The 13080-nt window shown below is 44.8% G+C and overlaps 1 protein-coding gene across 1 annotated transcript in view; it reads right to left on the reverse strand.

Annotated features, from left to right (window-relative positions):
• Positions 1–1203: 1203 nt before the first annotated feature.
• Positions 1204–13080, reverse strand: part of LOC148146764 (IQ motif and SEC7 domain-containing protein 3-like) — a 209459-nt gene continuing 197582 nt past the window's right edge. The window contains exon 3 of the mRNA XM_087997266.1: positions 1204–1626. Within this exon, the coding sequence (XP_087853392.1) occupies positions 1551–1626 (76 nt within the window). The 3' untranslated portion in view covers positions 1204–1550. The remainder of the gene's footprint in view (positions 1627–13080) is intronic.

Consider the following 13080-nt stretch of genomic DNA (forward strand, 5'->3'; position numbering starts at 1 on the left):
TCTTGAGGGGTTGGGAAATCTTTATATTTAAGGGGATCTTTATAGATGCCATGCATGTGCAACAAGCATTTAAGAAGGTAGATAGTACACTGGCTTTCAAGGAAATTTAAGTACAGGAGCAGGGATGTCTTGCTGTAATAGTGAGACCACTCCTGGAATATTGTGTATTGACTTGGTCTTCTTATCGAAGGAGGGATTTACTTGCTAGAGAGGGAATATAATGGAGGTTCACATGATTAATCTTTGGGAAGACAGGAAAAAAAACTGAATACACAGGGTCTGTACTCTCTAGAGTTTTGAAAGTAAGAGATGATTTCATTGAAATTTACAAAATTATTTTGGGACATGACAGGATAGATGTTGTTCAGATGTTTCTCCTGGTGGTGAGATTAAAACCAGGAAAGGCAGTCTTAGAATAAGGAGCAGGATATTTAAGCCTGAGATGAGGAGGAATTTCTTCACTCAGAGGGTTGAAGATCTTTGGAAATCTCTCTTCAGGGGCTGTCGAAGTTCAATAGTTGAGCCTATTCAAGACAGCTATCAACAGATTTATAGTTACAAATGACATCAAGGGATAGCAGATACTGGAGAAAAATGGTGTAGAGGTAGATGATCAGCCATGATCTATTTGAGTGGTGGAACAGGCTCAGTGGGTGGAATGGTCTACTCCTCCACCTATGTTCCCACGTACTGTTAGATGATTTCCTTCCATCAGTCCCTGGACCTTTTCTTCGCTCTAGTTCATTCATTCTATCACATTTTCCCTCTCCTAATTTTCATCGAATCATAGAATCCCTACAATGCAGAAACAGGCCATTTGGTCCAAAATGTCCACACCGACCCTCTGAAGAGTATCCCACCCAGACCCATTCTCCTATCCTATTACTCTACACTTACCCCTGTCTAATGTAGCTAAGCTACACATCTCTGAACATTACAGGCAATATAACATGGCCAATTCACTCTAACCTGCACATCTTTGGACTGTGGGAGAAATGAAGAGCACCCAGAGGAAATCCACGCAGACATGGGGAAAATGTGCAAACTCCACACAGACAGTCGCCCAAGGCTGGAATCAAACCTGGGTCACTGATGTTGTGAGGCAGCAGTGCTAACCACTGTGCCGCCCATAACTTTTATTGCCTTATCTATCAATTGAAATTATGAAGTCAATTTTAGCTCCTAATCTTGACCTGAGATCAACATTGTTTTGATTTATTGTAGTCACATGTACCTAAGTACAATGAAAAGTTTTGTTTTGCAAGCAGTACAGATCATAGTAAACAAGTACATACAGATCATTGGATGCTTAACAGAGTGAGGAATACAAAGTTACAGGAGATGTTCAAAGCAAGATCAACATTTTTTGACGTTAGAGAGTCCATTCAGCAGTCTAATAATGGCAGGGAAGAAGCTGTTCTTGAACCTATTGGTGCATGTGTTCAAGCTTCTGTATCTTCTGCCTGATGGCATGGGAAGGGTTTTTGATGACATTGTCAGTCTTTCCACAGCAACAGGAAGTGTAACTTCTTGACTGGTATGCTTTAATGCTACACTCCCAGAACATTTACCAACCAAATAGGTTTGTAGGCTAAACTTCTTGATGCATTCAGCTCTAAACACAGCCTGTGAAAATATGAGACCTTTTAGTATGAATTAAGGAATGATTTATATATAGTAATAAAAAGTTATAAATCACCAAGTTGGTCAGAATAATGTCCCATCTGTTTCTTTAAGCTATTGTGTTGTGTGCCAGATGTGTTTGAGTATCATCTCAATCCAGTTTTAAAATGGTACAAATTTGCAGCCCAAAACATTCAATATTACAGTACAAACAGAGAACATCGATTTCAAAGGGTGCTTCAAGGGGAGATTAGTTCATGCTTTTCTGAGTTCAAAATCAACCCATATCAGGGATAGTTGAAGAAGCTTGATCAACACTTGCACTGAAACGTATTGGATTTGACCTGACTGGTTCAGAACACAAACAGAAATGAAAGTTCCACTAACATCCCTAGGATTTGGAGATTCTTTAATTTATTCCTTTCTGAAGAACAAAATCAAACTGCACATGTTCCCAAAGCTCTTAATCAGCACAAAATTCACAGAAGATTTTGATGCAACTGACATCAAGATTAACTATATTTATGATGAAGACAGCACTACTAACTCTTGATATTTCTGACCAAATCTCTTTGATTAATTGCATTCTCCTGTGCAAACAAATATTTCGCTTCCATAAATGAAGTGTAATTCTGCTAAGGCACACAGGTCCACACACTATATTCAAATGCACATAGATCGTATTGCATAAGGTAATAATTCTGAAGGAATTAGCATTTATTTTACATTAGCTGCACCCATTCTACTGATGTTATACACAGTCTGTGGGTACAGATACGTTCTAGAGTCATAGAGATGTACATCACGGAAACGGACCTTTCGGTCCAATTCATTCATGCCGACCAGATATCCTAAATTAACAGAGTCCCATTTACCAGCAATTGGCCCATATTCCTTTAAACTCTTCCTATTCATATACCCATCCAGATGCCTTTTAAATGCTGTAATTGTACCAGCCTCCAGCACTTCCTCTTGCAGTTCATGCTATGCACGCACCATCCTCTGCATGAAAGAGTTGCCCCTTGGATCCCTTTTAAATCTTTCCCCTCTCACGCTGAACCTATGCCCTCCAGTTCTGCACTCCCCCCCAGAGAAAAGACCTTGATTATTTACCCTATTCATGCACCTCATGATTTTATAAACCTTTATAAGATCACCCCTCAGCCTCCGATGCTCCAGGGAAAACAGCCCCAGCCTATTCAGCCTCTCCCTATAGCTAAACTCATTCAACTGTGGCAAAGTCCTTGTAAATCTTTTTTGAATCTTTTCAAGTTTCACAACATCCTTTCTATATGAGGGAGACCAGAACTGCACACAATATTCCAAAAGTGGTCAAACCAATGCTCTGTACAACCACAACATGATCTCCCTACTTCTATATTCAATGGTATGACCAATAAAGGAAAGCATACCAAACACCTTCTTCACTCGGCAAAAGTGAGGACTGCAGATGCTGGAGATCAGAGTCAAGATTAGAGTGGTGCTAGAAATGCACAGCAGGTCAGGCAGCATCCGAGGAGCAGGAAAATCAACATTTTGGGCAAAAGCCCTCCATCAGGAATGAGGCAGTGACCTCCGAGGTGGGGGGGCGTGGGGCTGAGAAAACATAGCTAAGAGTAAAATAGGTGTATGGAGGTGGGATGAAGGTGAAAGGTCAGAGAGGAGGGTGGAGTGGATAGGTGGAAAGGAAGATTGCCAGGTACGACAGGTCATGAGGATGATGCTGAGCTGGCAGGTTGGAACTGGGGTAAGGTGAGGTGAGTGGAGATGAGGAAACTGGTGAAGTCCAAGTTGATACCATGAGGCTGAAGTGTTTCAAGGTGGTAGATGAGGCGTTCTTCCTCCAGGTGTCGGGCGGTGAGGGAGTGGTGATGGAGGAGGCCCAGGATCTGCATGTTCTCGGAGGGGGAGTTGAAATGTTGGGCCGCAGGGCGGTGTGGTTGATTGGTGCGGGAGTCCCGGAGATGTTCCCTAAAGCGCTCTGTGAGAAGGCGTCCAGTCTCCCCAATGTAGAGGAGACCGCATCGGGAGCAACAGATACAATAAATAACATTGGTGAATGTGCAAGTGAAATTTTGATGGATGTGGAAGGCTCCTTTGGGTCCTTGGATGAAGGTGAGGGGGGAGTGTGGGCGCAGGTTTTGCAATTCCTGCAGTGGCAGGCGAAGGTGCCAGGAGGGGAGGGTGGGTTGTTGGGGGGGGCGTGGACCTGACCAGGTAGTCATGGAGGGAATGGTCTTTGCAGAAAGTGGATCGGGGTGGGGAGGGAAATAGATCCCTGATCCCAGAGCGCTTTAGGGAACATCTCCGGGACACCCGCACCAATCAACTCTACCGCCCCGTGGTCCAACATTCCAACTCCCCCTTGCACTCTGCTGAGGACATGCAGTTCCTGGGCCTCCTCCATCGCTACTTGACGGCTGAAGGAAGAACGCCTCATCTACCACCTCATAACACTTCAACCCCAGGGCATCAATGTAGATTTCACCAGTTTCCTCATTTCCCCTCCCCCCACCTTACCCCAGTTCCAACCTGCCAGCTCAGCACCAATGTCATGATCTGTCCTACCTACCAATCTTCCTTCTCACCTATCTGCTCCACCCTCCTCTCCAACCTATTACCTTCATCCCCACCTCCATCCACCTATTGAACTCTTAGCTACCTTTTCCCCAGCCCCACCCCCCTCCTATTTATCTCTCCACCTCTGCCTCATTCCTGATGATCGGCTTTTGCCCAAAATGTCGATTGTCCTGCTCCTCAGATGCTGCCTGATATGCTGTGCTTTTCCAGCACCAATCTAATCTTGACCTTCTTCACTATCCTATCTACCCGCGACTGCACTTTCAAGGAACTATGAACCAGCACTTCAAGGTTACTTTGTTCAGCAACACTCCACAGGATCTTACCATTAATTGTATGAGTCCTGCCCTGATTTGCCGTTCCAAAACGCAGCACGTCACACTTATCTAAATTCAAATCCTCGGCCCATTGGCCCATCTGATCAAGATCCTGTTGTACTCTGAGCTAACCTTCTTCGCTGTCCACTACATGTCCAATTTTAGTGTCAAATGCAAACGTACTAACTATACCTCTAGAACTGGAGGAAAGCTCTACCTAGTTTTTAGAGGGAGCAAATTATCTATCCTAGCTATCTGAGCTCCTGGTATTTCTGCCTGACCTAATGTGGTTATTCTAAGTGAGAACATGCAATAAACCTTCTAATTATTGAACAGTGGCTCGTCTATAGAGCCTTTTATAGTGGTGTAACCTCTGCTACTTTTCATGAGATAAATCAATGGCAAAGGAGAATTGGCTACAAACCAACTTTACTCAGTATTACAAACTGGTAGAGGTAGCAAAGTATCAGGCTGGCCATCTGGGAAAATGCTACAAATTGTACAAAATAACCCAAAGATTCTTTAAAAGTTTTGTTCATCTTCAGCTGTAACTCCAGCAGGACATTACTTCTCTGAGCTCACCTGACCAAGAGTCATTTTTGGTGGTAAAAACAATGACTGCAGATGCTGGAAACCCGATTCTGGATTAGTAGTGCTGGAAGATCACAGCAGTTCAGGCAGCATCCGAGGACAGGCAAAATCCGAGGACAGGCAAAATTGACATTTCGGGCAAAAGCCCTTCATCAGGAATAAAGGCAGAGAGCCTGAAGCGTGGAGAGATAAGCTAGGGGAGGGTGGAGGTGGGGAGAGAGTAGCATAGAGTACAATAGGTCAGTGGGGGAGGAGATGAAGGTGATAGGTCAGGGAGGAGAGGGTGGAGTGGATAGGTGGAAAAGGAGCTGGGCAGATCGGACAAGTCCGGACAAGACAAGGGGACAGTGTTGAGCTGGAGGTTAGAAACTAGGATGAGGTGGGGGAAGGGGAAATGAGGAAGCTGTTGAAGTCCACATTGATGCCCTGGGGTTGAAGTGTTCCGAGGCGGAAGATGAGGCGTTCTTCCTCCAGGCGTCTGGTGGTGAGGGAGCGGCGGTGGAGGAGGCCCAGCACCTCCATATCCTCGGCAGAGTGGGAAGGGGAGTTGAAATGTTGGTCCACGGGGCGGTTTGGTTGATTGGTGCGGGTGTCTCGGAGATGTTCCCTAAAGCGCTCTGCTAGGAGGCGCCCAGTATCCCCGATGTAGAGGAGACCGCATCGGGAGCAACGGATGCAATAAATGATATTGGTGGATGTGCAGGTAAAACTTTGATGGATGTGGAAGGCTCCTTTAGGACCTTGGATAGAGGTGAGGGAGGTGGTGTGGGCACATGTTTTACAGTTCCTGCGGTGGCAAGGGAAAGTGCCAGGATGGGAGGGTGGATCGTAGGGGGGCGTGGACCTGACCAGGTAGTCACGGAGGGAACGGTCTTTGCGGAAGGCGGAGAGGGGTGGGGAGGGAAATACATCCCTGGTGGTGGGGCCTGTTTGGAGGTGGCGGAAATGTCGGCGGATGATTCAGTTTATGCGAAGGTTGGTAGGGTGGAAGGTGAGCACCAGGGCGTTCTGTCCTTGTTGCAGTTGGAGGGGTTGGGTCTGAGGGCGGAGGTGCGGGATGTGGACGAGATGCGTTGGAGGGCATCTTTAACCACGTGGGAAGGGAAATTGCGGTCTCTAAAGTAGGAGGCCATCTGGTGTGTTCTGTGGTGGAACTGGTCGTCCTGGGAGCAGATACGGCGGAGGCGGAGGAATTGGGAATACGGGATGGCATTTTTGCAAGAGATAGGGTGGGAAGAGGTGTAATCCAGGTAGCTGTGGGAGTCGGTGGGTATGTAGAAAATGTCAGTGTCAAGTCGGTCGTCACTGATGGAGATGGAGAGGTCCAGGAAGGGGAGGGAGGTGTCAGAGATGGTCCAGGTAAATTTAAGGTCAGGGTGGAATGTGTTGGTGAAGTTGATAAACCAAATAAATCAAATCATCCGCCGACATTTCCGCCACCTCCAAACAGACCCCACCACCAGGGAGATATTTCCCTCCCCACCCCTCTCTGCCTTCCGCAAAAACCGTTCCCTCTGTGACTACCTGGTCAGGTCCACGCCCCCCTACGATCCACCCTCCCATCCTGGCACTTTCCCCTGCCACCGCAGGAACTGTAAAACCTGCACCCACACCTCCTCCCTCACCTCTATCCAAGGCCCTAAAGGAGACTTATCCATCAAAGTCTTACCTGCACATCCACTAATATCATTTATTGTATCTGTTGCTCCCGATGCGGTCTCCTCTACATCGGGGAGACTGGGCGCCTCCTAGCAGAGTGCTTTAGGGAACATCTCCGAAACACCCACACCAATCAACCAAACCGCCCCGTGGCCCAACATTTCAACTCCCCCTCCCACTCTGCCGAGGATATGGAGGTGCTGGGCCTCCTCCACTGCCGCTCCCTCACCACCAGACGCATGGAAGAAGAACGCCTCATCTTCTGCCTTGGAACACTTCAACCCCAGGGCATCAATGTGGACTTCAACAGCTTCCTCATTTCCCCTTCCCCCACCTCATCCTAGTTTCTAACCTCCAGCTCAACACTGTCCCCTTGTCTTGTCCGGACTTGTCCGACCTGCCCAGCTCCTTTTCCACCTATCCACTCCACCCTCTCCTCCCTGACCTATCACCTTCATCTCCTCCCCCACTGACCTATTGTACTCTATGCTACTCTCTCCCCACCCCCACCCTCCTCTAGCTTATCTCTCCACGCTTCAGGCTCTCTGCCTTTATTCCTGATGAAGGGCTTTGGCCCAAAATGTCGATTTTGCCTGTCCTCGGATTTTGCCTGTCCTCGGATGCTGCCTGAATTGCTGTGCTCTTCCAGCACCACTAATCCAGAATCAAGAGTCATTTTTGTCAGAGTTCCTACAGAAATATAGGACTGGGAAGAGAGGTTCAGGATAATCATGTCACAGATATCGAGCATACTCATAGATATAGAATTTAAAGGAAGATAAAGATTTGTAGATTTGACCTCTAAACTCAATACATATCATAGCCATGAATGAGATTTCCCTTGAGTAAACATTTAGCTTAATCATAAAAGCCAGATTCCCTGGACAAAACAGATTAGTTCCAGAGTGTTCCATGGAGAACACAATGGCACAACACGAGAAGCAATTAATATGTAATTTCCATTCCTAAGTCTCAGTGGAGCACTATCTGACTGTAAGCAGAGGATGATAATAACATACTTGAACTGTGGTTTCGAACTTTCCAATCATGTTAATAACCTGAAACTGCTTGTGTGACATTTGATTATGAGAGAACTCAGATTGTTGGATTCTGACAGCAATATTGTCTCATTGTAGAGTCAGTCTCATCACCAGAATATCTCAAAATCTAATGAGATGAAATTAAAATGAATCAACATGTTATATTACCTTTGAATGACCATGCACTGAACAGTGGTGACCCCGGAATCTGAATGCCCTATTGTTCGAACAACTTGGAATCCGAACAATTATTTCGAGAAAATTTTGCCGTTCAATCCGAACACATTTTCAGAATCTGAACACCACGTACCGTTCACGTCGCACATTGTTTGTTCAGTTCGTCCTGGAAGTAGTCGTGAAAGCATCTCTCGTGTACCCGTCACTAGTTTACCTTGTGTTTTCACCTTGATGTGTGCTGTTTTATTTAATTATCACTCTTGTGCATTCACCATGGCACCCAAGAAGAGCAGGGAAGCAAATAAGTGCATTTACTATTAGCACTCCTCATGAAGATAAATGAAGTTATTTTCATGTTGGTACATTTATTTCTTGCTTTTGTTATTATTACTTGATATTTAGGTCATTTACTCATCTTATTGTATCTTAACCATGTGTATTTGCAGTTAAAAGTGTCTTGAAAATGTTTTGTTTTGGGTCCAGAAATGGACTAATTCCCTTTCCATTATTTCTTATGGGGGAAATAGAGTCATAGAGTCATAGAGATATAAAGCATGGAAACAGATCCTTCGGTCCAACCCATCTATGCCGACCAGATATTCCAATCCAATCTAGTCTCACCTGCCAGCACCCGGCCCATATCCCTCCAAACCCTTCCTATTCATATACCCATCCGAATGCCTTTTAAATGTTGAAATTGTACCAGCCTCCACCACTTCCTCTGGCAGCTCATTGCATATACGTACCACCTTCTGTGTGAAACAGTTGCTCCTTAGGTCTCTTTTATATCTTTCCCCTCTCACCCTAAACCTATGCCCTCTAGTTATGGATTCCCCGATCCCAGGGAAAAGACTTTGTCTATTTATCCTATCCATGCCCCTCATAATTTTGTAAACCTCTATAAGGTCACCCCTCAGCCTCCGATGCTCCAGGGAAAACAGCACCAGCCTGTTCAGCCTCTCCCTATAGCTCAAATCCTCCAACCCTGGCAACATCCTTGTAAATCTTTTCTGAACCCTTTCAAGTTTCACAACATCTTTCCGATAGGAAGGAGACCAGAATTGCACGCAATATTCCAACAGTGGCCTAATCAATATCCTGTACAGCTGCAACATGGCCTCCCAACTCCTGTACTCAATACTCTGACCAATAAAAGAAAGCATACCAAATGCCTTCTTCACTCTCCTACCTACCTGCGACTCCACTTTCAAGGAGCTATGAACCCGTACTGCAAGGTCTCTTTGAACAGCAACACTCCCTAGGACCTTACCATTAAGTGTATAAGTCCTGCTAAGGTTTGCTTTCCCAAAATGCAGCATCTCACATTTATCTGAATTAAACTCCATCTGCCACTTCTCAGCCCATTGGCCCATCTGGTCCAAATCCTGTTGTAATCTGAGGTAACCCTCTTCGCTGTCCACTACACCTCCAATTTTGGTGTCATCTGCAAACTTACTAACTGTACCTCTTATGCTCGCATCCAAATCATTTATGTAAATGACAAAAAGTAGAGGACCCAGCACAGATCCTTGTGGCACTCCACTGGTCACAGGCCTCCAGTCTGAAAAACAACCCTCCATCACCACCCTCTGTCTTCCAACTTTGAGCCAGTTCTGTATCCAAATGGCTAGTTCTCCCTGTATTCCATGAGATCTAGCCTTGCTAATCAGTCTCCCATGGGGAACCTTGTCGAACGCCTTACTGAAGTCCATATAGATCACATCTACTGTTCTGCCATCATCAATCTTCTTTGTTACTTCTTCAAAAAACTCAATCAAGTTTGTGAGACATGATTTCCCATGCACAAAACCATGTTGACTATCCCTAATCAGTCCTTGACTTTCCAAATACATGTACATCCTGTCCCTCAGGATTCCCTCCAACAACTTGCCTGCCACTGAGGTCAGGCTCACCGGTCTATAATTCCCTGGCTTGCCTTTACCGCCCTTCTTAAACAGTGACACCACGTTTGCCAACCTCCAGTCTTCCAGCACCTCACCTTTGACTATCGATGATACAAATATCTCAGCAAGAGGCTCAGCAATCACTTCCCTATCTTCCCACTGAGTTCTCAGGTACACCTGATCAGGTCCTGGGGATTTATCCACCTTTAACCGTTTCAAGACATCCAGCACTTCCTCCTCTGTAATCTGGACATTTTGCAAGATGTCACCATCTATTTCCCTACAGTCTATATCTTCCATAGCCTTTTTCACAGTAAATACTGATGCAAAATATTCATTTAGTATCTCCCCTTATTCTCTCCCTAGTTACCCTTTTGTCCTTAATATATTTGTAAAAACCCTTTGGATTCTCCTTAATTCTTTTTGCCAATGCTATCTCATGTCCCATTTTTGCCCTCCTAATTTCCCTCTTAAGTATACTCCTACTTCCTTTACACTCCTCTATCGATCTATCCTATCTATACCTGACATATGCTTCCTTCTTTTTCTTAACCAAACCCTCAATTTCTTTAGTCATCCAGCATTCCCAAAACCTACCAGCCTTCCCTTCCACACTAACAGGAATATACTTTCTCTGGATTCTTGTTATCTCATTTCTGAAGTCTTCCCATTTTCCAGCCGTCCCATTACCTGCGAACATCTGCCTCCAATCAGCTTTCGAAAGTTCTTGCCTAATACTGTCAAAATTGACCTTTCTCCAATTTAAACTTCAACTTTTAGATCTGGTCTATCCTTTTACATCACGATTTTAAAACAAATAGAATTATGGTCGCTGGCCCCAAAGTGCGCCCCTACTGACACCTCAGTCACCTGCCCTGCCTTATTTCCCAAGAGTAGGTCAAGTTTTGCACCTTTTCTAGTAGGCACATCCACATACTGAATCAGAAAATGTCTTGTACGGACTTAAGAAATTCCTCTCCATCTAAACCTTTAACACTATGGCAGTCCCAGTCGATGTTTGGAAAGTTAAAATCCCCAACCATAACTACCCTATTATTCTTACAGATAACTGAGATCTCCTTACAAATTTGTTTCTCAACTTCCCTCGGACTATTAGGGGGTCTATAATATGATCCCAATAAGGTGATCATCCCTTTCTTATTTCTCAGTTCCACCCAAATAGCTTCCCTGGATGTATTTCCGGGAATATCCTCCCTCAGCACAGCTGTAATGCTATCCCTTATCAAAAATGCCACTCCCTCTCCTCTCTTGCCTCCCTTTCTATCCTTCCTGTAGCATCTATATCTTGGAACATTAAGCTGCCAGTCCTGTCCATCTCTGAGCCATGTTTCTGTAATTGCTATGATATCCCAGTCCCATGTTCTTAACCATGCCCTGAGTTCATCTGCCTTCCCTGTTAGGCCCCTTGCATTGAAATAAATGCAGTTTAATTTATTAGTCCTGCCTTGTCCCTGCCTGCCCTGACTGTTTGATTCACTTCTGTTCTCAACTGTACCAGTCTCAGATTGATCTCTTTCCTCACTATCTCCCTGGGTCCCACCCCCCCACCTTACTAGTTTAAATCCTCCCAAGCAGTTCTAGCAAATTTCCCTGCCAGTATATTATTCCCCTTCCAATTTAGGTGCAATCCATCCTTCTTGTACAGGTCACGTCTACCCCAAAAGAGATTCCAATGATCCAAAAATGTGAATCCTTCTCCCATACACCAGCTCCTCAGCCATGCATTCATCTGCTCTATCCTCCTATTCCTGCCCTCACTAGCTCGTAGCACTGGGAGTAATCCAGATACTACTACCCTTGAGGACCTCCTTTTTGAATTTCTGCCTAACTCTCTGTAATTTCCCTTCAGAATCTCAGCCTTTTCCCTACCTACATCGTTGGTTCCAATGTGGACAATGACCTCCTGCTGGCCCCTCTCCCCCGTGAGAACATTCTACACCCTCTCTGAGACATCCTTGATCCTGGCACCAGGGAGACAACACACCATTCTGCTTTTTCTCTGCTAGCCACAGAAACATCTGTCTATACCTCAGACTGCAGAATCCTCTAACACAATTGATCTCTTGTAAGCCAAAGTACCCCTTGTTGCATTAGAGCCAGTCTCAATACCAGAAACTTGGCTGTTTGTGCTACGTTCCCCTGAGAATCCATCATCCCCTGCATTTTCCAAAACAGCATACCTGTTTGAAATGGGTATATCCACAAAAGACTCCTGCCCTAGGTGCCGACCTCTGTTATCCTTCCTGGAGTTAACTCATCTATGTGACTGTATCTGAGACTTTCCCCCCTCCTATAACTGCCATCCATCACATACTATTGCTGTTGCAAATTCCTCATCACTTCTATCTGTCTCTCCAACCGAACCACTCGATCTGATAAGATTTGCATCTATCAGCATTTATGGCAAATATAATCTGCAGTAACCCTTAAACTCTCTTTAACTCCCACATCTGACAAGAAGTACATATCACTGCAAAGGCCATTTTTGCTCCTTCACAATCTACAGACCCAGAAAATAACACCGTCTTATTCCTCTACAAAACACTGCACCAGGTTAAATTAAGGGCTACGGCTTATATTTTAAGTTTAATCAAGAGACTTATCTCCGAAAACATATAATCAAGAAAGAACCCACTGTACTCACTAATACAGCCTTTCTCTTGGACAGACTTAAAACAACAAATAACTTATCTGATTCTGTGTTGTGAACTTCGTCCAAAGCGGACCCTCCAAGATTAGTTGTGAAATTCACTGTTTGTTAATTTTCCCAGATGCACTCCGATGTCCAGTGATACATGTATTCAAACAGCAAAGACAGTAACTGTGCAGGTTCTCTCTCTCTCTCTCTCTCTTTCTCTCCTGCACTAAAAGTTGCGGAATCCGAACTTTTCACAATCCGAACAGCCTCCTGGAATGAATTAAAGTTGGATTCTGAGGCACCACTGTATTTGTTTTGTCGTCACCCTTGTACTAATTTATATTGTACTGCATGTTTGAACTTCTTACCATGGTGGAAGTAGTAGAAATTCCATGGAGAGAATTTTTTATTCAATCCATAACAGCATGGAAATATTTTTCATAATGCTGCAAAAAGGCATTAAATGACATTTATTTACATGGCATTATTGCAGCATCAATCCAGACCCTAGACATGACTGTGGAAAGCTT

The sequence above is a fragment of the Chiloscyllium plagiosum genome, unplaced genomic scaffold, assembly GCF_037043375.1.
Source record: "Chiloscyllium plagiosum isolate Xiang-an unplaced genomic scaffold, Cpla_swu_hap1 HiC_scaffold_19, whole genome shotgun sequence".
Classification (NCBI taxonomy): Eukaryota; Metazoa; Chordata; class Chondrichthyes; order Orectolobiformes; family Hemiscylliidae; genus Chiloscyllium; species Chiloscyllium plagiosum.